This window comes from Lemur catta, chromosome 21, assembly GCF_020740605.2.
Source record: "Lemur catta isolate mLemCat1 chromosome 21, mLemCat1.pri, whole genome shotgun sequence".
NCBI classification, from domain to species: domain Eukaryota; kingdom Metazoa; phylum Chordata; class Mammalia; order Primates; family Lemuridae; genus Lemur; species Lemur catta.
Window position 1 is genome coordinate 8,906,369 of NC_059148.1, and position 23,719 is coordinate 8,930,087.

The following is a 23,719-nucleotide window of genomic DNA, read 5'->3' on the forward strand; positions in this document are numbered from 1 at the left end:
CAGGCCAGGTGGCCGAGTTGGGCATTCCCCCTTGCACCCTTCCTACCCACCTCGCTCTAGGGTATGCCACCTTGCTGCGGAGGAACTTACCACTTACACCTTCTCCGAGCCCAATCTAGGCAGCAACACAAATGTGTATCAGACACATCCTTTCTCCAAAAGGATTGGGAGGACCAGTGGGGGTGATTAGGGCTGTTATGGGGCTGTAGGATCCTGGGGAGCCCAGGTCTAGCCAAGTGTAGGCACCTCCTGCTGTATTTCCCAGCCACATAAGCTAAACGCACCACCTGAACCCAAGGCAAAGCCTGGCCAGGTCTGCCCACACTCCACCTGTGGCCTGAACCGCACACCCAGCCCTTTCTCCAGGATTAGGAGCAGCAGCCCTGGCTTTCCTGGGGCACGTTGGCTTGCAAGGATTGCACAGAGCCTGAGAGGGTGCCTGGGGTGGGTCACAATGGGCATGGTACCTTGCAGGAGCAGGAAAGGTGTGGGGCAGAAAGAGCTCCGGGTATCCCAGGAGAGACATGGGCCAGTTTCAGCAGGGGTATGGGAAGCCCAGTCTTGGCCTAGCCAGCCTGAGAGGCGCGTGGGGCAGACACCCGCAGCAGGAGGTGGAGGAACATGCCCAGAGGCGGAAGGAGCGCGCGGAGACCCCCCGGGGGCGCCGGAAGGGGCGCGCGCGGGGCGGTTGGCCGCAGCCGGGGCGGCCGTTGGCAAACTCCGGCCTGCCAGGCGAGGTCAGGCGTCTGGCCAGGCCCCGGCCACAATGACCAAGGACTCGCCCAACCCGTCGGGCGGTGGCCGCGCGTTGCCCAAGAAATCGGGCGGCCCTGGCCCGGCAGCGGCGGTGCTGGAGGAGCAGAGGCGGGAGCTGGAGAAGCTGCGGGCCGAGCTGGAGGCAGAGCGGGCGCGCGGGCGGGCCGAACGGCGGCACTTCGCGGCCCAGGCGCGCCAGCTGCGGGAGGCGGCCGAGCGAGAGCGGCAGCAGCTGTCCGACCATCTGCGCTCCAAGTGGGAGGCGCAGCGCGGCCAGGAGCTGCGGCAGCTGCAGGAGGAGGTGCAGCGGGAGCGCGAGGCCGAGATCCGGCAGCTGCTGCGCTGGAAGGAGGCCGAGATGCGGCAGCTGCAGCAGCTGTTGCACCGCGAGCGCGACGGCGTGGTGCGCCAGGCGCGGGAGCTGCAGCGCCAGCTGGCCGAGGAGCTGGTGAACCGCGGCTACTGCTGCCGCGCGGCGGCGCCCGCGGTCTCCGCGGCGCAGTGTCGCTGTCGCCTGCAGGACGTGCTGGCGCAGCTGCGCTGGGAAACCGACGGTGAGCAAGCCGCGCGCATCCGCCACCTGCAGGCGGCGCGGGACGTGGAGCGCCAGCTCTTCCTCAAGTACATCCTGGAGCACTTTCGCTGGCACCCTGTTTTTCCCGGACCCCCGGGCCCCGGGGCCACGCACTCCTCAGAAGAGCCGCTCCTCGAGATCTCAGGCGGCGCTCACCACACCGCGAAGCCCGCCTGTCGGCTCGACTCTCTTGACACCCTGGGCGCCGGCGTCCGCGTCCGTTCCCGCTCCCTGGACCTGGTGTCCTCCGCGCGCTCCAGCTCCCCAAGCGGGCTGCTCTCCACGCGTGCCAGCTCCCTCGATTCCTTGGCACCAGAGCGTTCCCGCTCGCTCGACAGCACCCTGCGTCGCCCCAAGGCCTCCGTGCGCAAGGAGCCGGCCTCCTCTTCAGACACCTCCGTCTCGGGCTCCCAGAGCCCCTCCCCGCCGCCGCCCCCGCTCCCGCCACCGTCCGCACACGGGACATCGGGCGACCCACAGGGAAGAGAAGGCGCCGAGAGCAAGCCCTGCCACGCCCTGACCCCCTCGTCCCCGGGCCTGGACTGCCGCGAGCTGGCGAAGCAGAACTCGGAGCTGGCCGAGGCGTTGCAGGTGCTGGCGCGCCGCTGCTCCGACCTGCGCGAGGAGAACCTGCAGCTGCGGCGCGCCGGCGTCTCCGACCGGGCCGACGAGAAGGTGAAGCGGCTCAAGGTGAAGCACGCGGAGCTGGCGGGCCTCGCGCGGCGTCTGGAGGACCGCGCCCGCCTGCTGCAGGAGACCAACCTGCGGGCGGTGAGCGCGCCCGTGCCTTGCGAGAGTCGCACTAACCTGGAGCTGTGCCAGGCCTTTGCCCGCCTGCGCGCCCGGGACTTGTCTGAGCAGGCGAGCGCGCTGCTAGCCAAGGACAAGCAGATCGAAGAGCTGCGGCAGGAGTGCTACCTGCTGCAGGCGCGTGTCGCCTCGGGCCTCGGCAGTGACCCGCATCCTGGAGACGGCGCCGCCTGCGCCAGCGACTTAGACCGGCTGCACCGCCAGTCCCAGCGGGAAGTGCTGCGCCTGCAGAGGCAGCTGACGCTGCAGCAGGGCCACGGTGGCGCCCGGGCAGAGGCGGGAGGCCACAGCGGCCCCTGCAAGGAGACGCGACGCCAGGTGCAGGCGATGGAGCGCGAGCTGGGAGCGCGGCGCCGCGAGTGCGAGGAGCTGCGCGCCCAGGCGGCGGCGGGGCGGCGGCGCGGCGAGGAAGCGGAGGCACAGCTTCAGGCGGCGCTGCGCAAGGGCGCCTGGCTGGCGGAGGAGAACGCGCGGCTGCAGGCCCAGGCCGACTGGGTGCAGAAGGTGGCGGCTGAGAACAGCGACGTGCGCGGGCAGTTGGGCCTACTGGCTGAGCAGCTGCTGCAGCAGGCGGCCAGTGGACAGGACAGGCAGCAGCAGCTGCAGCACAACCTGCAGAAGGCTCTGTGCGACCTCCAAGCTGCTCGGCAGGAGATACAGGCACTGCAGTATCAGCCTGGCCACCCTCCAGAACAGCCCTGGGAGGCCACCCAAGCCCCAGAGTCCCAAACCGGGAGTAGCCGAAGGCCCAAGTCCCAGCCAAGGCCTGAAGATCATGCACAGTCACAGCCCAGCAGAGACAAACAGGAGAAAAGGGAAGCCCCCCTGGAGGTGAGTCCAGCTGCCCTCGGGGAGCCAGCCGGTGCCCCTCGGGTGCCAGACAGAGTCCCTCCAAGCCCGCCTCCGGACTCCAGGCCTCAGGCCAGGAAAACCAGCTCCCATTCGAACTCCTCCTCCGAGGTGGAGTCCATGTGGGCCACCGTGCCATCCTGCCCTACTCTGGACATGGACACTGCCAGTGAGGTGGATGATCTGGAGCCTGACAACGTGTCCCTGGCCCTGGAAGTGGGAGGCTCAGAGGCTTCTGCCGCCCCCAAGCTCAAGATTTTCCTGGCTCAATATAACTACAACCCATTTGAGGGGCCCAACGAGCACCCTGAGAGCGAGCTACCCCTCACAGCTGGGGACTATGTGTATATCTTCGGGGACATAGACGAGGATGGCTTCTATGAGGGGGAGCTTGAGGATGGCAGGCGGGGACTGGTGCCCTCCAACTTGGTGGAGCAGGTTCCAGACAGCAACATCGCAGGCTGCCTGCCCCCCAAGTCCCCTGACCTTGGCCTCACTCAGCTCTCAGCTGGGCAGGGCAAAGCTGCAAAAGAAGACAGTTTATTACCTGAGGAAGCCCAGGGAGCAGTGGACAGGGGGCTGTGCCAGACAGGAAAGGCAGGCCCCAAGGCAGAAGTACCGATAGACATGTCGCATACTGAGACAGAAACCCACCAGCTGGGCTCACTGCAGAGCTTCTCCAGACACCTTCGAGGGGCCAATGGGGTGTTCTGTGTGGCCCCCATGCAACTACACCTGCACAGTGTCACAGCCACATCAGCTAAGATCACCTGGGTCTACAGCAGTAGTAGCCACCCCCACGTGGTGTACCTCGATGACCAAGAGCACGCCCTGACCCCAGTGGGTGTGAGCTTCTACACCTTCCACGGCCTACGTCCTGGCACAAAATACCAGACACGCGTGGAGGTGCGGCTGCCGGGGTACCTGCTGCAGATGCCCTGGGAAACAATGTCCTCCACTATCACCTTTGACACACCTTTGGCAGGACCACCCCACCCTCCTCTGGACGTGCTGGTGGAGCGCCATGCCTCGCCAGGCCTCCTGATGGTCAGCTGGCTCCCCGTGACCATTGACTCTGCTGGGTCCTCCAACGGAGTCCAGGTCACTGGCTATGCTGTGTATGCTGATGGGTTAAAAGTTTCGGAGGTCGCTGATGCCACTGCCGGGAGCACTCTGTTGGAATTTTCTCAGCTGCAGATGCCCCTAACATGCCAGAAGGTCTCAGTGAGAACCATGTCACTCTGTGGTGAGTCTCTGGATTCAGTGCCAGCTCAGGTCCCTGAGGACTGCTTCCCATGGCACCAATTGCCAGAGACTCCTCCCTTTAGCTATACTTGTGGCGACCCATCCACCTGCAGAATCACCTTCCCCGTCTGCCCTCAGAAGCTGGCACTGGCTCCCCTGAGTGCCAAGGCCAGCCCCCATGCCCCTGGAAGCTGCAGGGAGCCCCAGGCGGAGTTCCTAGAAGCATTACCTGAAGAACCCCTGAGGAGGCAGTCTCTGAAGTCCAACCTAAGCTCAGAAGGAGAATGTCCAAGTTCAGGGGCTGGCAGCCAAGCCCAGCGGCTCACAGAGGCCCAGGAGGGCTGCAGAAAGGACCTGCTCTTTCAGAAGAGTCCCCAAAACCACAGGCCACCTTTGCTCAGTGGCCACCCTGGGGGCAGAGAAAACTGCTGCGGGCATATGGGCACCAGCAAAAGCCTCGCTTCAGGATTCGTCCATCTGTCCCCTGAGTGCGGGCTCAGGAAAGAGCCATGTCAGGAAAAGGCTGCCCTTGAGAAGGCCCTTAGGCAAAAGCAAGATGCCCAGGTGTTCACGCCTCCACAGCTGGATACCAGCCAGAGATACGCATCTGACTTCCGTAACATTTTGGAGGAGGAGGAGGAGGCAGTGTGCTTGGATGTGTGGGGCACAGAGGAGCGAGGGCAGAGAAAGGAGCTTGGGCCACAGAGCAGGCAAGGACAGGCTCTGGGGGACAAGCAAGAGTGCCAGCTCCACGAGCCCAGCTCAGTGCAGTGTCCAGCTCCCTCTAGCAAAGTCAGTAAGATGTCCAGGGGTGGCCCCCAACACCCCGGGACGGGGACCAACACTCCAGCCAGGGTCTTTGTGGCCCTCTTTGATTATAATCCCCCAGCCATGTCTGCCAACTCTGAGGCTGCGGAGGAGAAGCTGGCCTTCCGGAAAGGGCAGTTGCTGAGAGTGTGGGGCTCTAGGGACCCCCACGGCTTTTACCACGGCGAGTGCAATGGGCGAGTGGGCACCATCCCTGGGCATCTGGTGGTCGAGGCAGAGGTGGGCATGGAGTGGACTGATAGGGGATGGCATTTGCCCTCTGTGGCCCAACTTGGGGACGCTGGGGGCCTCACCAGCCCCCAGCGTGCCTCCCCTAGTCCCCAAGGGAACTCCAGGAGACCCTCACTGTGGACTCCAAAGACCATGATGGCGGCTCTGGACTATGATCCCCGGGCCGGGCAAGCAGGAGGCCGGGCAAAGGGCAAGCTGGCGCTGAGGGCGGGGGATGTGGTCACGGTCTATGGGCCTGTGGATGACAAGGGATTCTATTACGGAGAGTCAGGCGGCCACAGGGGCCTGGTCCCAGCCCACTTGCTGGATCACATGTCCCTCCATGGAGAGTGAACAAGGCTCCCTGCAGGGGTAGAGGCCTCTGGCTGCCCACACCCTGCCAGAGAAGCAAGCGTGTGGACCCTCACACCAGCACCCCTCCTGACCACCGTAAGCAGCAAGTGCTGTGTTAAACCGATGGCAGTCCCCAAGCCTCCCCTAGCCTCTGAAAGCAGCAGGGCTTAAATGTGAGTTGAGTCATTTCCAAAAGCCAATCCCTGAGAGTTTGACAGTTTGACAGTCTGTTTCAGAGTTGTCAATAACTACGATAGGCCTTTTTCTGTGGCCAATGTGTGTTTTCTTTAGGAGTTAAATGTTATTCATCCATTGCCTTCTGTGAAAGTCTCAAGAAAAGTCTGCATCTTTAAAAAAAAAAAAGCAATCAGAATGTTATTTTTCTATCTTATGTTCAACCACTCATTAAAATGTTCATAGAAAGAAAAGAATATTTTAGAAGTTAAAGCACAACCAAGGGAAACACAAGCATGCGTCTTCCTCTCCCTTCTGCCCAGTGGGTCCACAAGGGCTGCAGAAATGTTTTCCTGGCCGGGGAAGGGAGGGTGCCCCCTTACTCTTTAGATTAGGCTCAGAGTCTGCTTGTCTGGCTGCACAGGGTCCAGCCAAGAGCCAGGACTGAGAAGCAGGGGCCCAAGGGCTTGGCCGGCCAGACCTCCCCTGAGGGCAGCCCCGCACAGGGGCTGTGCTGCTGGTGAGCCCAATGTGAGGGGTGGGTAGAGTGTCTCCCAGCTGGGGGCCCCACTTTTCCTGAGGCACTTTGTAAGGCTTCTCCCTGGGAGGACATTTCCTTATTTGCCCCATTTTGCAGAGTCACCTGAGGCTCAGAGCCACGCCTTCCAAAACCTTCCCAGGCTCCCTCTCCAGGGTGGGGACGAGGGGTGCTCTTGATCCTTCTCTGCTTCTGTTTGAGGCCCCTTTGTTTCCCCAGGTCTAACACTGCTGTCAGAGGCAGGACACTGCCTTCCCAGGTGCAGCCAGAAATGACCAGAAGCACCCCAGGGCAGAAAGATTGGAGCCACCGGCTGGTTTCATGGCGAATTAGGGCCAGAGGGTTCCACCATGCTGTCCCTAGGGCTGAAAGTGGGGACAAAGAAGGGGCAGGCCGAAGGGCTGTCTCAACCTAACACACTTACTGCTGCCTCATCCTCAAAGAACACAAAAGCTACAGGCAGAGCGGTGGTGTGCACACGCACACATGCTACTCGTGATCTGAAGGCTGCAGGCCCCAGCAAGGGAAGGAAGTACACCTCACTCCTCATCAATCAAGGGCCACTGTCGGCCCCTCTCAGGCTCACAATGACCGTTCATACAGTGACAAAGGCTCTGCTGGGCTTCACCTTCAACCCTTGCCGGCAGCCACCACCTCTCTTCCTTTCCGGCCAATGATGCTCAGGCCCGGTGTTGGTCACAGCTGAGAGCATCAGCTTTCACAACTGTTCCAAAAAACTGGTAAAATAGGCCAGGCACGGTGGCTCACACCTGTAATCCCAGCACTTCGGGAGGCTGAGGTGGGAGGATCACTTGAGCCCAGGAGTTCAAGGTTACGGTGAGCTATGATCGCACCACTGCTCTCCAGCCTGGGCAACAGAATGAGACTCTATCTCAAAAAAAAAAAAAATTGTGACATTGTGGTAAAATATAACACAAAATTTACCACTGTAACCATAACCATTTTTACTTGAACAGTTCAGTAGAGTTAAGTGCATTCACATTGTTGTGCAACAGATCCCCAGAACTCTTCGTTTTGTAAAACTGGAACTCTGCATCCATTAACAGTAACTCCCATTGCTCCGCCCCCAGCCCTGGCAAACACCGTTCTATTTTGTCTATACGAATTTGACTCTTCGAGGTACCTCGTACAAATGGACTCATGCAGTATTTCTCTTTATTTCGCCCTGTGTTAGCAGTTTATTTATTTTTTATTCTTTTTTTCTTTTTCTTTTCTTTTTTTTTTTTTTTTTTTTTTGAGACAGAGTCTTGCTCTGTTGCCCGGCTAGAGTGAGTGCCATGGCGTCAGCCTAGCTCACAGCAACCTCAAACTCCCGGGCTCAAGCGATCCTCCTGCCTCAGCCTCCCAAGTAGCTGGGACTACAGGCATGCTCCACCGTGCCTGGCTAACTTTTTTTCTACATATATTTTTAGCTGTCCAAATAATTTCTTTCTATTTTTTTTTTTAGTAGAGACGGAGTCTCGCTCTTGCTCAGGCTGGTCTCGAACTCCTGACCTCGAGTGATCCTCCCTCCTCGGCCTCCCAAAGTGCTAGGATTACAGGCGTGAGCCACCGCGCCCAGCCTTATTCTTTTTTTCTTTCTTTTCTTTCCTTTTTTTCACCTGGAAGACAGACAGCAGTTTATTTTAAAAATCACCACCCTGGTTTATCAGTTTCTTCTCTGTTCATCATTTTTCTTAACAGAAGAAATTACAAAAAAATTGGGGGGACATATTATCTTTGTAGAATGAGTCATGAATAATAAGATTCGAAAGCTCCTAGTTTAACTCCTGAATCAGGTGAAGAATAAATGACAACATAAGAACAATTTTTCTTTACAGCAATATCACAAACAACATTGAATTATTACAGTGCAGTGGTAGTAATTACATTCACAATAGAACATTCTTGGCCTGAAGATCAGGCAAACTAAAATCAGTGACTGCTTAAAAACTGGAATAATCAGTGCAAGCAGTTGTCTTAGTAGTGAAAAACAAGCCAATCCTGCCTGTGATCCCAGCACTTTGGGAGGCTTAGGCAGGAAGATCATCTGAGGCCAGGAGTTCGAGATGAGCCTGAGCAACATACCCAGACCCTATTGCTACAAAATAATAATAATAATAATAATAGCAATAATAATTAGTTGGGCACAGTGGCATATGCCTATAGTTCCAGCTACTCAGAAGGGTGAGGCAGGAGGATCACTTGAGGCCAGGAGTTTAAGATTGCTGAGAGCTATGATCATACCACTGCACTCCAGCCTGGACAACAGAGTAAGATCCTGTCTCAAAAAAAAAAAACGGGGCTGGCATGGTGGCGGACACCTGTGATCTCAGCACTTTGGGAGCCTGATGCAGGGGATCACTTTAGGCCAGAAGCCTGGGCAACATAGCGAGACCCCATCCCTAAAAAAAAAAAAAAAAAAGAAGTGAAAACCAAATTCAGTAAGGCTCTTCTGGCTGTGAGTCTCTGACGTGAATGACCCCATCTATGTTCAGTGAGGACCCAGATACCCTCACTTTGACTCTTGGTATTTCTTTTCATCTAGAAGGGTGGAGCAGATTCCCAGCTTTTACAGTTCTTCCACCAGGTCCCCATTCTGGTGCATCTGCAGAAAAATGTCACAGCCTCCCACAAACCTGCCTTGAAGTATACTCACAGGTTAGTGGGCCGGCTGAAACAGTCTTTATTGCCTTTTCAGAGCTTGGGGTCATCCAGGACATTGGAGGACTCGTAGTCACAGATTCTGCACAGCCGCAGAACATGTGCCAACACCAACATGTTGTTGAAGCCGACTAGGGCTGCTCTGGCGTCCCCTTGAGGAAGACTACTACCAGTGATTCCAGCTGCTCCGAGGAGCCTGGACCCCGCAGGCGGCAGCTGCTGTGTCACACCTGGTGACTATTCATCCTTGCACACTCACCAGAGCCCTCCTTGGCCCCGGACCTTGACTTGTCAGTAGTAATTGTCTTTTTTTTTTTATTTTGGAGACAGTCTTTTTTTTTTCTTTTTTTATTTCAGTCCCTGTAGGGACCATCAAAAATTGCCAATGCCGACTGTATTGCAAGTCGTCATGGCGGGGTATTGGGAAAAGTTTTCAGTTAGCAATAATCACGGCTTGGATAAACCTCATTGGCTACGATACTGCCACTGCGCAAAGCTGGAGGCAGAGTCTTGCTCTGTCCCCAGGCTGGAGAGTAGTGGCACAGCCATGACTCACTACAACCTTGAACTCCTGGGCTCAAGCAATCTTCCCACCTCAGCCTCATGAGTAGCTAGGACTACAGGCACACACCACCATGCCTGGCTAATTTTTTATTTATTTATTTATTTATTTTTTGAGACAGAGTGTCTCTTTGTTGCCCGGGCTAGAGTGAGTGCCGTGGCGTCAGTCTAGCTCACAGCAACCTCAAACTCCTGGGCTCAAGCGATCCTACTGCCTCAGCCTCCCGAGTAGCTGGGACTACAGGCATGCACCACCATACCCTGCTAATTTTTTTTCTCTATATATTTTAGTTGGGCAGACAATTTCTTTCTATTTTTAGTAGAGATGGGGTCTTGCTCTTGCTCAGGCTGGTCTCGAACTCCCGACCTCAAGTGATCCACCTGCCTCGGCCTCCCAGAGTGCTAGGATTACAGGCGTGAGCCACCGCGCCCGGCCTAATTTTTTAATTTTTTGATAGAGATGGGGTCTTGCTATGTTGCCCAGGCTGGTCTCGAACTCTTGGCTTCAAGCAATCCTCCTGCTGCAGCCTCCTGAGTTTCTGGGGCTACAGGCGTTGAGCCACCGTGCCCAGCTCAGTTTTTGTCTTTTTGTGACTGGCTTATTTCACTGAGCAGAATGTCCTCAAGGTTCATCCAGGTTGTAGCATGTGACAGAATTCCCTTCCTTTTTAAGGGTGAATCCATTATATGGATCTACCATATTTTGTTTAGCATTTTATTTGTCAATGGACACTTGAGGTGCTTCTACCTTTTAGCCACTGTGAATAACATCTCTAGGAACATGGGTGTACAGGTATCTCTTCTTCACGCTTTTTCAAGCCAGCAGATCCCTGGGGAACCCAGAACGGAGCCACAAGAGAACTGCTTCTACAGGAGAGGACAGCCCAGGCCCTCCCAGCTCACCTGTGCCACGTTGGGGGTGTGGGAGGCTGCTCATTGATTAAGGAGTAGGGACAAGTGTGGTCCCCACACACTGCAAGAGCAATGACAGTCTAGTAAGAGAATAGAAACTTTAATTCACACTTTCAGAATTAAGGACAAGGACTGTCATTGCATAAGAAACACAAATTCAGCCCAATACGGGTCATACTGCACAGGTGGTTCCATCACTTCTAATCAATTTCACAACTTTCCTTCACCATTGCCCCAAATCACTCACCCTTTTTCCGACAGCTGCAGAGTAGATGTGCCAGAGCTCTGAAGGGGCACTTCCACCCCTCACTCCAGCCCCCACCTGTTTTATTTTCCCCCAGAGCCCTCCTCGCTGCCCCCTTAGCATGTCACCTGGGTTTTTCTACTGTCTGTGTTCCCAACCATCTCCCCACCAGAAGGAAAGCTCCACAAAGGAAGGGACCTTTTTGGCTTGTTCATTGCCCAGCACGTAGTAAATCTTCAATAAATGTGTGTTGACTGAAGGAACCAACCGTTTCCCCTCACCGCCTCTAGGTGGCCCCTGTGCTGGGCTCAGACACCGGCCTATGCCCCAGGTGTTCGCAACACACACAGGGCTGCTCTCCCCAGTGCAATAGAGCAAGACACGGACCCTGGACAACAGAGGAAGGGTTTGCTAATTCTCACCGCAGGGACTGGGGCAGGTGCCCGTAAGGAGGAAGACATTCCCCAGTGGGATGAGGATGTGGCCAGCCAGACCAGGGAGCGAGAGGACATCCCAGTTAGCAGGAGCAGCAGAAGCAAAGGCCCAGAGGCATGAGACGAACGATCAACTGCGTGTTTGGGGAAACTCTGGGAGCAGTGTCATGGGAAGGGAGAAAGGGACTGGGGACAGGTAGGTGCCCACCCACCAGCTGGCATGGACCTCTTCTCCTGGGAGGGATACGGGTCCCAGGAGCTTCCTCATGATGGCACCAGGGGGCAGCCCGGGTGCACCCAAGCGTCGATCCCCTGGGACTGCACACCTGGCAGCGCTGCCTGGGCCACACCTGCCTGCCTAGGCCTAGTGTCAGGGTGAGCAGGAAATACTGTTTCTTTTTGACCTTGCAGGCCTGGACTCCAGGCCCCACCTGGCCCCATGCTCTCCCTCCCCTCTCCCCGGAGCACCCTGAGGAACCCCCCAGGTACCCATAGGGGCCATCCTTCCAGGAGACCAGGGATCAGTGTCAGGTCTGGCCAGTCTGACGCCCAGCCACAGGAAAGCCTCCCTCCTCACCCCTCCCATAGCCCCACTCCCCTAAATCCTAAATCTCAGAGGCCACAGGAAGTTTTAAAGAAGCACAGGCTGAGAGAAACAGAGCCATGGAGCCATGAATCAGTGGGCTTGGGAACATAGTCACTGGGGCCCAAGTGCTAGCCTACCAGAGGACAGCCGGGGGGGGGGGCCTCTCTGATCCTCAGTTTCTTCATCTGTGACGGGGTTGGATTTGTTTTGAGCAGGTCATGTGTGCAGAGCACGTGGCCCAGGGTCAGGACCCAAAGAAAGGCCAAGAAAGCTGATGAGGGCACAAGTCGTGGTTGGGGGTAGGGGAACATGGTTCTGGGCCCAGCTTGGCTGCCCTGGGAGCCCAGAGAACCTGGAGACTTCCAGCCAGGGAAAGCCACCTAGGTCTAGTGAGGTGGGCAGGCTGCCAAGGGACCAGAGCAGGCTGGGAAGGAAGTGGATGCCTGGTTGTGGCCTGTTCCAGGCCCCTTCCCTGACCGACCTTACCACCTGGGGGCCCAAAGCCTCTCTAGTCCAGACCTGCCCAGGAGGAGGTGTGCAGCCCAGCTGGCCAGAGGGCAGAGGAACCTATGGAGTGGGCAGAGTTCTGGTGCAAGGGTCACTGAGCCTGTCCCAGCCCTGTCCACCCCTGCCCAGGTGCCTCTGGCCCATCCGCCTCCTCCACCTCCCCCTGACCGGCCCCCTCTAGCCCTCTGCCACTGCGCATTTTCAAAGCATAAGGCTAACTGATCAATTTCAGATCATTGTATGAAATCTGGAAAAGATTTCACAAGAACACAATGTGAAGGACATAACTTAAAAAGCCCATTTTAAGTGCATTCCACCTTTTGGTCACACCCCACTCTCCCTGTCTCACTCCCAAGGCAGTCAGATTTGGAGGCTGGGTGGGGCACGCAGGAAGTCAGGTGTTCCTTGGAAGGTAGAACACGCTGGGCCAACTCTGGTCTTGTGAAATCACGCACGCTGCCAGGTGGAGCCGGCTCCAGGAACCTGGGCACAGAGGGTTCCTGAGGCTGTGGTGGCACTGCTGACACCCCAGCCGGCCCCACAGGTCCTGCCAGTCTCCAGGCTCAACCGCACCTGTTCCTGTCCCAGGTGGTAGGTGGGGTCTACAATGGATCTGTTCCCCCCAGGGCTGGAATGCTCTATGTTTGGTGGAGGACCCCCCAAAAGTGCCCTGCCCACAGAGCCCATCCACCCTTCCCATAAAGCCCTGGCCCCTGATAGCTGGCTATAGGCTTGTGTAACCCAATTTGCCCTGTCAAGGGGTCCCTGGAACCCAAGGTGAATCCTGTAACTGACCACCTGGCTTGTTGTGCCTGCCTGGGTGGGCCTCCAGGATATGGACCTCAGTCTCAGGGTGCCCCCTGGCCACACCCCCTTGGTCAGGGTGGTTTGGGTAGAGGGTACCCTCCTGGGGGTAGGCACCTTCTGCTCAGCCCGAGAATGGGGTGGGTGCTGAATCCCAGCTCAGTTCTCAGTTGAGAGACCTCAGGCTCTCCCATCCACTTTTTGTCTCTCAGCTTCAATTTCCTCTTCCCTAAAAGTGTCCCCAGCTGCCATGAACCTTTAGCCGGCTCACTCCCATGTGTCTGTCAAAAGTGCCCCCCACCTCTTGCAGACAGCTTTCCCCATCCCGCCCACAGGCTTGCACGGCCCCGGGCATGACCCCCACATTACTCATTTACCCGGCAGCCTCTCCCCTCACACCGTGTCCCTCTTACTCCACGTTGCAGTCTCAGCGCAGGAACCTGGACTTCACATGGAGCAGGCACCGGGCTTTGTGGACCAACCCATTCCTAACTTAGGAAGGGAACCAACCAGCTCATGAATGAGCCTGTCCCAAGAAAGCGGTGGCCTGGGGCTCTCAGTGGCCCTGTTTGCCCCCAAGAGCTGACCTTTGCTGAGCCCTCACTGTGTGCTTTAGATCACGTACTGCTCAGTGCAACCCTGCCCAGACAGTTTAATTATTTTCCCCTTTTGTGGATGGAGAAACTCAGGTTCAGAGACAGGAGGTCATTTGTCAAGGTCATTTAGCAAGTTGGTGGCAGAGCTGGGGTCTGGTGTGAACCCAAGTGCGGCCCCTTTGGCCGGTGCCCTTATCTGGAGGATTCCTTCCCCCACCCTGGGGGCAGGGCCTTGGTCTAGGGAGGAGGCCAGAGGGAGAGATAGTTAGGAATTCAAATTGGTGGTGCTGGTGGTGGGGGAGGGCGAGGTGCTGGGGCGTGGACAGCACTTAGGGCTTGGGCAACAGGGTGCTCTGCAGAGCTACACAGAGGGGGGTGGGTGCTGCAGCTGGGGCAGGCAGGGACCTGCTGAGTCAGAGATGCCGGAGGGACTGGTGGGGGGAGGCGTCCCACAGATGGCTGTGGGCTGGGGCCAACAAAAGCATCCCAGGGTGGTGGGCCAAGGGGTAGAATTGGGTGCTGAGGCCCCACCCCAGGACCATGTGGAGGAAAGGAGGAAGAGGCCTTGGAGAGGGCAGGGGGCACATTTTCCAGAAGGAGGGAGTGGTCAGCCTCCACAAGGTCACGCAAGATAAGGGCTGCTGCACCCAGCCTCCTACCTCATGACTGTGACCAGAGGCAGCTGTCCCAGCCCAGGGGCTTCCTGGCGTCCTGGCCATGAGGGAGATGCCCACATGAGGCCCCAATGGGCCCTGGTGATGGGGGAAGGCTCCCCCAAAGAAAACTGGAAAGCTGGGATTCAGAAATTCCATGCCCTCCCCCATGTGGCTTTTGTCTACTCTCATTCCTCTGACTATGGGAGCCACAGTGTCCCCAGGAGGTTCTTGGTGCCCCAGAACCCTGTTCCTTAGCCCAGATTGGGGAGGGGTCTGTTTCCTCCACTCCTGCCCTGCCCCCCCAACTGCTGGAGAGGAACCTCAGTAGGGAAGTGGTTCCACCTTTTGCCCTTTTGCCCACTTCCCTTCTCCTCCATCTACCGAGACTTTGCTGAGCTTCTGCCTCCCCCATCCTGTAATTACGTCACACTCATGCAAGCCAGTGAAGCAGATGTGGCTGGGAGTCCATTTTATAAGTGGGAAAACTGAGGCCCATAGAAGTCAGTTCCAGGGCAGCTGGCTGGTCAGTGGCACAGCCAGGGGTAGTTCCTGGTTTGGCTGTATCTCTCCAAGGGCTTCCCCCAGAAACCCAGGTCTGCCAGCCCTGGTCTCCACCCTTCCCACTGTAGAGGAACAACTGGGTCCCCATCCATTCACCCAGGCCAGGTGCTGGCCAGGCGCAGGGGCCACAGCATCCTGCAGACAGACCCCAGAACAAGCTCTGCCATTCTAGTGGTGGAGATGACCCTGAGATCAAATGGCAAGAGATTAAGGGGCAGGAGATAAGGAGCAGGAGATTCAGGGTGTGGGGAAGACAGACAGGGAGTTTGGACCAAGCAAGCAGCAGGCAAAGCTCCCTGAGAAAGTCAGGCCTCCCTGAGATTTCAATTTTTCTCTATTTTATAATTATTTTTCTAAAAAATAACAAAAGTAATACACAAGGCCAGGCGCAGTGGCTCACATTTGTAATCGTAGCACTCTGTAAGGCCAAGGCAGGAGGATCGCTCAAGGTTGGGAGTTCGAGACCAGCCTGAGCAAGAGTGAGACCCTGTCTCTACTAAAAATAGAAAAAAATTAGCCGGGCATGGTGGTGCACGACCGTAGTCCCAGCTACTGGGGAGGCTGAGGCAGGAGGATCGCTTGAGCCCAGGAGTTTGAGGTTGCAGTGAGCTATGGTGACCCCACTGCACTCCAGCCTGGGCAAGAGAGCAAGACTTTGTCTCAAAAAAAAAAAAAAAAAAGTAATACACAGACATAACAATTTCAACAATAATACATTGAGTTAAATGCGAAAAGTCCCTCCTCACCAATCGAGCTACCTGCTTCCATCCTCTCTTCTCCAGTGGGTCTGCTGCCCTGGCTTTCCTTTTCTTTAGTAATTTATGCATAAATAGAAGTATATGGGCTGGGCACAGTGGCTCACACCTGTAATCCCAGCACTTTGGGAGGCCAAGGCAGGAGGATTAGCTTGAGGCGAGGAGTTTAAGACCAGCCTGGGCAACACAGCAAGACCCTATTGGTACAAAAATTTTTTAAAAATAGCTGGGACCTATAGTCCCAGCTACTGAGGAGGCTGAGGCAGGAGGATTGCTTGAGCCTGGGAGTTGGAGGTTGCAGTGAGCTGCAGTGAACTGTGATCACACTGGTGCACTCCAGTCTGTGCAGAGCGAGACCCTGTCTCACCAAAAGGGGGGGGCATATTTACAAATGGAAATGCTTATATAATTTTTTTTTTTTTTTTTGAGACAGAATCTCACTCTGTTGCCCAGGCTAGAGTGCTGTGGCGTCAGCCTAGCTCACAACAACCTAAAACTCCTGGGCTCAAGGAATCCTTCTGCCTCAGCCTCCCAAGTAGCTGGGACTACAGGCATGAGCCACCATGCCTGGGTAATTTTTTCTATATATATTTTTAGTTGTCCGGCTAATTTCTTTCTATTTTTTCAGTAGAGACAGGGTCTCACTCTTGCTCAGGCTGGTCTCGAACTCCTGGCATCAAGCGATCCCTCCTGCCTCAGCCTCCCAGAGTGCTAGGATTACAGGCGTGAGCCATGGTGCCCGACCGCTTATATAATTTCTATAACCATAAATGTGATTACATCATATGTATTGTTCTGCATCTTGCTTCTGTCTTACAGAATGTCTTGGCCAACTTTAGCAATAAAGTCTTTCACCCGGCTTGGCCTGGGATTGTGACCCCATGGTCAGCTGGGCTTTCTGGGCTGTCTTGCCTTCCCTGCTGAGTCACCGGTGGACTCCCTCCTCCACATACCTCCTGGGAAAACTGTTCATGCCCTGCTTGCTTAGACCCCTTCACTGGCTCTCTGTGGCCCTTGAGACAAAGACCCCAGAGGCTGGCCTGGGCTGACAATGCCGCCCACCTCTGGGCTCTCAATAAACCCCAGGGTTCCCACGTGCTCAGCACTACTTGGCCAGCATCCTCTGAGTGCGACTCTGGAAGCCCTCTCTCCCTTCACGACTTTCTTTCTTTTCTTTTCTTTTCTTTCTTTCTTTCTTTCTTTTTTTTTTTTTTGAGACAGAGTCTCACTCTGTTGCCTGGGCTAGAGTGCCGTGGCGTCAGCCTAGCTCACAGCAACCTCAGATTCTTCTGCCTCAGCCTCCCGAGTAGCTGGGACTACAGGCATGTGCCACCATGCCCAGCTAATTTTTTCTCTATATATTTTTAGTTGTCTAGCTAATTGTTTTCTATTTTTTTAGTAGAGACGGGGTCTCGCTCTTGCTCAGGCTGGTCTCGAATTCCTGAGCTCAAGCGATTCCCTTCACGACTTTGAGAAAGCTGCTCCCCTGCCTAGTACCCTCCCGCCTTCCACTCAGGTCTGTCCTTTGGGTCTCACGCATACGCCAAATCCTTACGGACCTCTTCATAGGTGCCAGGCACTGTCCGAGGCACCAGGCTGCAGCTGTGAATGAACAGCGAATAATGCTGATTTGCGCGGAGCTCATCTTATAGTGAGCAAGGAAGCACGTACTTCAATAAGGCAGGTCATGGCCAATAGTGCAAGGACTGGAGTGGACATGGAGCCAGAATGCAGAGTGCAGGGTAGCTGCTTCAGAAAGAGCAGCCAGCGGAAACTGCGCCAGGAGTGACACTGGAGCTGAAGGCAGGCATGCTAGGTGCACGGCACAGTAAGAGCAAAGCCTCTTCCCTGGCTCCCCAGACCAGGGCAGTCGCTTCCTCTGTCACAGCCCCACAAGGCAGCCTGCACCTTTTCTTGCCCAGCCCTCGCCCTCTGTGAACATTCCGTCATCTTCCCCCACGACTGTGGGCTTCTGGGGCCAAGGACCACATCTGTGGTGTTCACGAGCCTGGTGCCCACTTCATCGTGGTGTCAGCATTTGGGTTTTTTATTTGTTTGTTTGTTTTAGAAACAGAGTCTCGCTCTGTCGCCCAGGCTGGAGTGCAGTGGCACAATCTTAGCTTGCTGCAGCCTTGAACTCCTGGGCTCAAGTGATCCTCCTGCCTCAGCCTCTGGAGTAGCTGGGACTACAGGCATGCGCCATCACACCTGGCTCTGTATGGGACATACTTGTACTAAAAATTTTTTGTTTTATCTGAAATTCAAATTTAACTGGGCATCCTGTCTTTTTTATTTGCTAAATCCAGCTGCCCTGTTAAGAAGCTGAGATGTGCCTTTTGGGGATATTTTATATATTTGTTTTCTTTTTGTTTTTATTGAAAACAGATGATGATAAAAGTAACAAATCAGCTCTACTGTTCCCACTTGGCCCTTCCTACATGACACAGCAATCATAGTCACTGACTGCTGTGTTCTACTTGCCCAGCCTCATGTCATTCAAGCCTCCCAAGAGCCCCACAGGCAGGTGCCCCGACTCCCAAATGACTGACAAGGAAAGCTGATCAGAGAGATTAGGTCTTGTGCTAGACACAGAGAATCTGGAGGGAGTTGGGACACAAAATGAATCCAGTTCCAACTGGTTCTCCCATCCCCACCACTGTGTAGTTTTGATATTTCCATATCACCTTCCACCTAGATACAGTCTTACACGGTTACTGCCAGGGAGAACAAAGTTTTGAAATCTGCTATTTTCATTTACTATTCTATCAAACACTTTCCCCCAAGTTCTTGAGTTTAAGTGCTTAAACTCAAAAATATTGCACTAGAAAAAAGAGGAGTAGCCATGCTTGGGTTTTATAAAGCACTTGGCAGGAAATGGGGTTGGAGGTGGGGATTTCTTGTGGGGAGATGCGGCAAGTCCCCCAGGTGACCAGTAAAGAGATATTGAGAGTCTAGCTTACTGTGATTTAGAAACTTTTTTTCTTACCCTTGGTCCATTTCTCCCTGATTTTTAAAGGAATATGTGCTAAGTATGGAAAACTTGGAATGTTCAAAAAAGTGAAAGAAGCATAGAAAAAAACCTCCTCACCCACAGAATATGAACTGCTTTAACTTTGGAAAAGTATATCTGGTAGGACCTATTCAAATTGAAAATGCCCACACATCATTTAACACATAGATTCTACTTCTAGAAAGCTATTCTACGTAAGTAAAAGGCAGGAGTATGTAAAGATATATATGTAAGGATTACTTTAAAAATAACTTTTTGGCTGGGTGTGGGGAGGAAACAGAATTAGTAACTTTTAAAAAATGTCGGGCCGACATAGTGGCTCATGCCTGTAATCCTAGCACTCTGGGAGGCTGAGATGGGAGGATCGCTTGAGGTCAGGAGTTCAAGACCAGCATGAGCAAGAGGGAGACCCTGTCTCTACTAAAAATAAGAAAATTAGCCTGGAGTGCGTGGCACGTGTGTGTAGTCCCAGCTACTCAGGAGGCTGAGGCAGGAGAATGGCTTGAGCCCAGGAGTTTCACGTTGCCGTGAGCTATGATTGGGCACTATAGCCCAGGTGACAGAGCAAGACTCTGTCTCAAAAAAATAAAAAAATAGTAATGTACCTCAGTATAGCTAGAATTGTTCCAATTAGAAGTAATATTAATACTTTTGTAAGAAAATATACACACTAAACTATACACATGCATGAAAAAAAATCCCAACCTCCAGAGAGAAGCTCCTTAAATATTTTTGTGTATTTTCTTCAGTTGCTTCTCCGTGTATCAATATTTTGTATGCACCCGGAAAATACGATTTTGTATTTTGCTTAAATATCATTTGCACATTTCTAGATAATAAATGTCCTTAAAAAACCACCAATTTAGTGGCTGCTAAATGATCACCATCCATATTTAACCTCCTTGTCAGACATTTACTTTGTATATACTTTCTTTCATTATTATAAATGGTACTTGAAAAATATTGTCATACATTAATTTATAAACACAAATGATTATTTTTTTTTTTTTATGAGATAGAGTCTCACTCTGTTGCCTGGGTAGAATGTGGTGGCGTCATCATAGCTCACTGCAACCTCAGACTCCTGGGCTCAAGCAATCCTCCTGCCTCTGCCTCCCAAGTAGATGGGACTACAGGTGCCTGAGTGCCACAATTCCCGGCTAATTTTTCTAGTTTTAGTAGAGACAGAGTCTCATTTTTGCTCAGGCTGGTCTTGAACTCCTGACCCCAAGTGAACCTCCCGCCTCAGCCTCCCAGAGTGCTAGGATTACAGGCGTGAGCCACTGTGCCCCACAAATGACTATTGAATGCCTATTACATCTCAGGTGTGTTCCTAGGCACTGGGGTTCCAAGTTTACAGTCTGGTTAGAGAAACAGCTAATCAGGCATGTGGTTAATTTCCCTAGAACAGAATTCTGGAATACTGGTCCAAGGGGTTATGATCATTTTAAAAGATTTTTGGCTCATACTGCCAAATTCATATCCAGGAATTTTGAGTTACTTTATGTGCTTCCAACAGTATATAAGAGTGATTACCCACTGCACCTTGCCTACATTTGAAGGTTATCATCTGAAACTGATTTTTAATTTGGTAAAAAAACCAGCCTCTTGTAGTTTTAATTTGTATGTCTTTTGGTTAGCAGAGTGGTTGACATTTTTTTTCAGTAGGTTACTTCAAATAGTGAGTCCTGTGTGGAGGTCTATTTGTGGAATATTCCTTTTCTTCACGGGCGTTTGATATCTCCTTTTTCACAGATGTTTGATATTTCCTTTTTCATCTATTGTGTTCTTGCCATTTCTAGGGGGTTTCTAGGCTTCCTATGGCTTTCTATTCTATTTCTTCGTCTGTACCCCACTGAATTGACTGCAATAGCTTTGTCATTTGCTATAATATCTGTTAGGGCAAGTCTACCTTCATTCCTTTTTTTTGTTCCCAAGGGGGAAAAAACCATAGCTGGTTTTGGCTATTTATTCTTCCAGGTGAACTTAGAATTTTGTTAAGTGTAAGAAATGTCCTGTTAGGATTACATTAAACTTGTACATTGACTAGGAGAGAACGGTCGCATAATCAGCTTCCCTGAAGGGGTTATTGGTTTTTAATCCTGACTCGAGCTGGGCACAACGTCCCTGTAAGGCAGGTCTGAACTCCTCTTGGACTTCTCCGACCTCAACAGTGGTTTGTTCCTTTGTTTGGTGTTCAAAGTAGAGAGAGGTCCATTAAGTAACTCCCTAGAGAAGTGGTCATGGCTCACAGCCAGCCCCGGCCCCTCGGAAAGCCACCTAAGTGACTGCCACCAGCCTGGACGCGCCGCCTGACCCCTGGGGCCTGCGAGGGGCTGCGGTCACCGGAAGGGGCTGGTTGAGCGCAGCGTGCACTGGACCTCCGCGCCCTCCGCGCAGGTAGGGCTGACCGCGGGGGTGAGGGCGCGGGGCCCCGCGGGGCGCCCGGGTCGGGGGTGCGGGCTCCCTCTTGCTTCGGACCGAACAGCCTGGGCCCCGGGACCCAGACCGCCGGGCCTGCAGTCCCCGGGGGCTGCGGCTTGGAGGCTGGGGCCACTGCGGGGGTCGCGGAGCAGGGGGCACGAAGGGGTTGGGAAGGTGGGGCCCAGGCCTCTAAGGGTCCCTAATTCGGGGCTCCGCGGGGTCAGGGCCAGGCTCAAAGGGAGCGAGCTGAGTTTGGGGGGTGGGCGTCGGTCTGTGGGAGACCAGGGTCCCTGTCCCGAGGGAGTGTGCTGTCCTGGTATTTCTGGGGTGAGGTCATGGTCCCACCCTGGCGCCTGCGGTCGGGGTCCGCTTGGGCGTCAGGGGTCTGGGTCCCCGGCTCCTCCCGCGCGCCCCTCCCCCACGGCGACGGACTGCGGCCACCCGCCCCGCCCCGCCCCGCCCAGCGCTCGGACCGCTCGGCGGCCCCGCCCCTGAGGCCCCGCCCCGAGGGACCGCCCCGCCCCTGGCCCCGCCCCGCCGCTCGCCCATTCAGATGTGGGTCAGGGGTGAGCGGGCGGCGCCGACGTCACAAGCTTCCAAGATGGCTCCGGACGGGCGGCTGTGAGCGGCGCTCGGGGCGCGCTGGGCGGGAAGCCGAGCCGGGCCGGCGGCGGGCGGACGGGGCGAGCGCGGGCGGCGCGGGCCGGGCGCCGAGCACGAGAGGCCGTGGGCAGGGCCGGCCGGCCGGCGGGCGGAGCGCCGCCACCGATGCACATGAGGTGAGAGGCGGCCGCGTCGGGCGCGGGTGGGGGCTGCGGGCCGGGCGCGCCCCCGGGGAGAGGGGCGTGGGCGCGCGCGCCCCCGGGCGACGTGGGGCTGCGCGCGTGGGAGGGCGGGCGCGCGTCTGCCTGGCCTGGGCTGGGGCGCACCGGGGACCCCCGGCCGGCCCCGGCTTTGTGGGCTGAGTGCTCGGCGGGGCGCGGGGGACGCTGGGCACAAAGCCCCCGCGGCCGCGCCGGGCTCGGCCGCGGGTCTGTGGAGCGGGGGTCGGCAGGCGAGCGGGCGCCGGCTCTTTGTGCCTTTTCATTAGCAATCTAATCCGAACGGCGTCGGGCGAGCTGCGCTGCCTGACAGGCGGGCGGGCTCCCATTATGCAAACGGCCCTGCGCCCGCGGCCGCCCCCTCGCTGGAGGATTTTGCGATTTCCAGAACTGCGGCCCTGCGGGGTCTGTGGTCCCCTTCCCTGCCCGCTTCCCTCAGGAAGACCGGCCAGGGCAGGGGCAGCGTCGGGCCTGGAGGGGCCGCTCCCGAAGGCCAGGCCCTGCGGCTGGTGGGCTCGCGGCCCTGCCCCCAGACTCTCCTGTAGGCAGCCGCTTGGCAGGAAGAGAGATGGGTTTGGGGGAGGGGGTCGGCTGGCAGGGGGATGGGAACGCTGGCTGAGGGAGGGGGCTGAGGGGCCCCAGCTTGTCACTCTGTGTTTATCTTCCAGGATGGTTCATATTCACACAGGGTTGGGTGTGTGTGTGGTGGGGGGATGCCTCTCCCTGAGGGGGCAGTGACTTGCGAAGAGGAGGGAAGGAGGCCAGATAATGCCCCCAGCGGCCCCACCCAGACAGCTTGGGACTGCCTGGGGAAGGGAGCCCAATGCTGAGCCCTTGGGCTGGAGCGGTGTCGAAGTTATTTATCCATGTCTTCTCCTACCCCCTCCACCCCCAGTGTCTTTTCTAGTAGGAGTTGCCAAGCACATCTGGAAAGCTATGTTCCCGAACCCCACCCCCCAACAGCAGGAGGGGTGTAACCCAGGGAGGCCACCCCTCTGACATATGTGATGGGGGAGGGGCAGAGCGGTGCCCGTAGGAATCCTGTGGCGGTGGCTTGTTGACTGATGTGGGGATTGCTGTGCCTCTTGCACTGGGGGAGGGGGAGCTGGCAGGTAGTGGAGGGGCCTTGGGAGCTCCTAGGCTGAACTTGGTTGGGGCTGTCCTCCCGGGACCCCGGATAGAGGGATGTAGCTGGGTCACCCAAACCAAGACCTTTCAGAATCTAGCATTTATTGCTTCCTGGCTGCTGGCTTTGCTTCTTCTCCTCCATTACCATCTGCCAGTGTCTGGACTCCCTGGGCAGACATTTTCAGGAGCACAGGCCATGTGGCCACTCTGTAGCCCTGGTGTAAGGAGAGAGTGTATGCTCAGTGGAGCAGGGTTGCTGGAGTGGTCTGAAAAAAAGCAGATGGGCCGGCCTCTAGAGACAAAGCTGTGTGGTGAGATTGCTGGTTTAGCAGGCTCTTAACACCAAGAAGGGGGCTCGGAGGCTGACACTTGGGGTTGAACTGAGTCCTTTGGCCCAGGCTTGTTCCAAGGAGTCGGTCACCCTGCTTGGGAGTGAACTTTCAGTCTTGTGCAGTTTATTATGAAGATCTCTAGGTCCCACAGGACAAGCAGTAGACTTGGAAGGCTAGGAAGAGGCACCCCAGCTACCTGTCTTGGGGGGGGTCACAGCTCATAGGTTGGTCTGCTTTCCTTTGGTTTCTGGCCTCTGGTAGACCAATTTTGGGGCGATGCAGAGTGCCTGTTGCCCAGCTTCTCTGGCCGTTTGACTCGAGTACTGGTGTGTGCCCAGACTCTCCCTGCAGTGTTTTCCTGCCAGTTGTTGGGACTTGTAGATTAG

General features: G+C 55.5%; 2 protein-coding genes and 1 non-coding gene across 3 annotated transcripts in view; 2 read left to right on the plus strand and 1 right to left on the minus strand.

The window, feature by feature from the left end:
* The first annotated feature begins 766 nt into the window (after nt 1–766).
* Nucleotides 767–6,019, plus strand: LOC123626235 (RIMS-binding protein 3A-like). The gene has a single exon (XM_045535131.1). It carries the CDS (start codon nt 767–769, stop codon nt 5,624–5,626), a length of 4,860 nt encoding a protein of 1,619 aa, XP_045391087.1. The 3' UTR covers nt 5,627–6,019.
* A 3,340-nt stretch (nt 6,020–9,359) lies between these two features.
* On the minus strand, nt 9,360–9,500 carry LOC123626302. Its single transcript, XR_006730792.1, has one exon. It is a non-coding gene; the product is annotated as a U4 spliceosomal RNA (small nuclear RNA).
* An 11,473-nt stretch (nt 9,501–20,973) lies between these two features.
* Nucleotides 20,974–23,719, plus strand: part of HIC2 (HIC ZBTB transcriptional repressor 2) — a 30,418-nt gene continuing 27,672 nt past the window's right edge. The window contains exon 1 of the mRNA XM_045535134.1: nt 20,974–21,028. The gene's annotated coding sequence lies outside the window, so the exon portion shown is untranslated. The remainder of the gene's footprint in view (nt 21,029–23,719) is intronic.

Coding starts and splice junctions, on each gene's coding strand:
- LOC123626235 (XM_045535131.1), top strand. CDS start 767: ATGACCAAGGACTCGCCCAACCCGTCGGGCGGTGGCCGCGCGTTGCCC.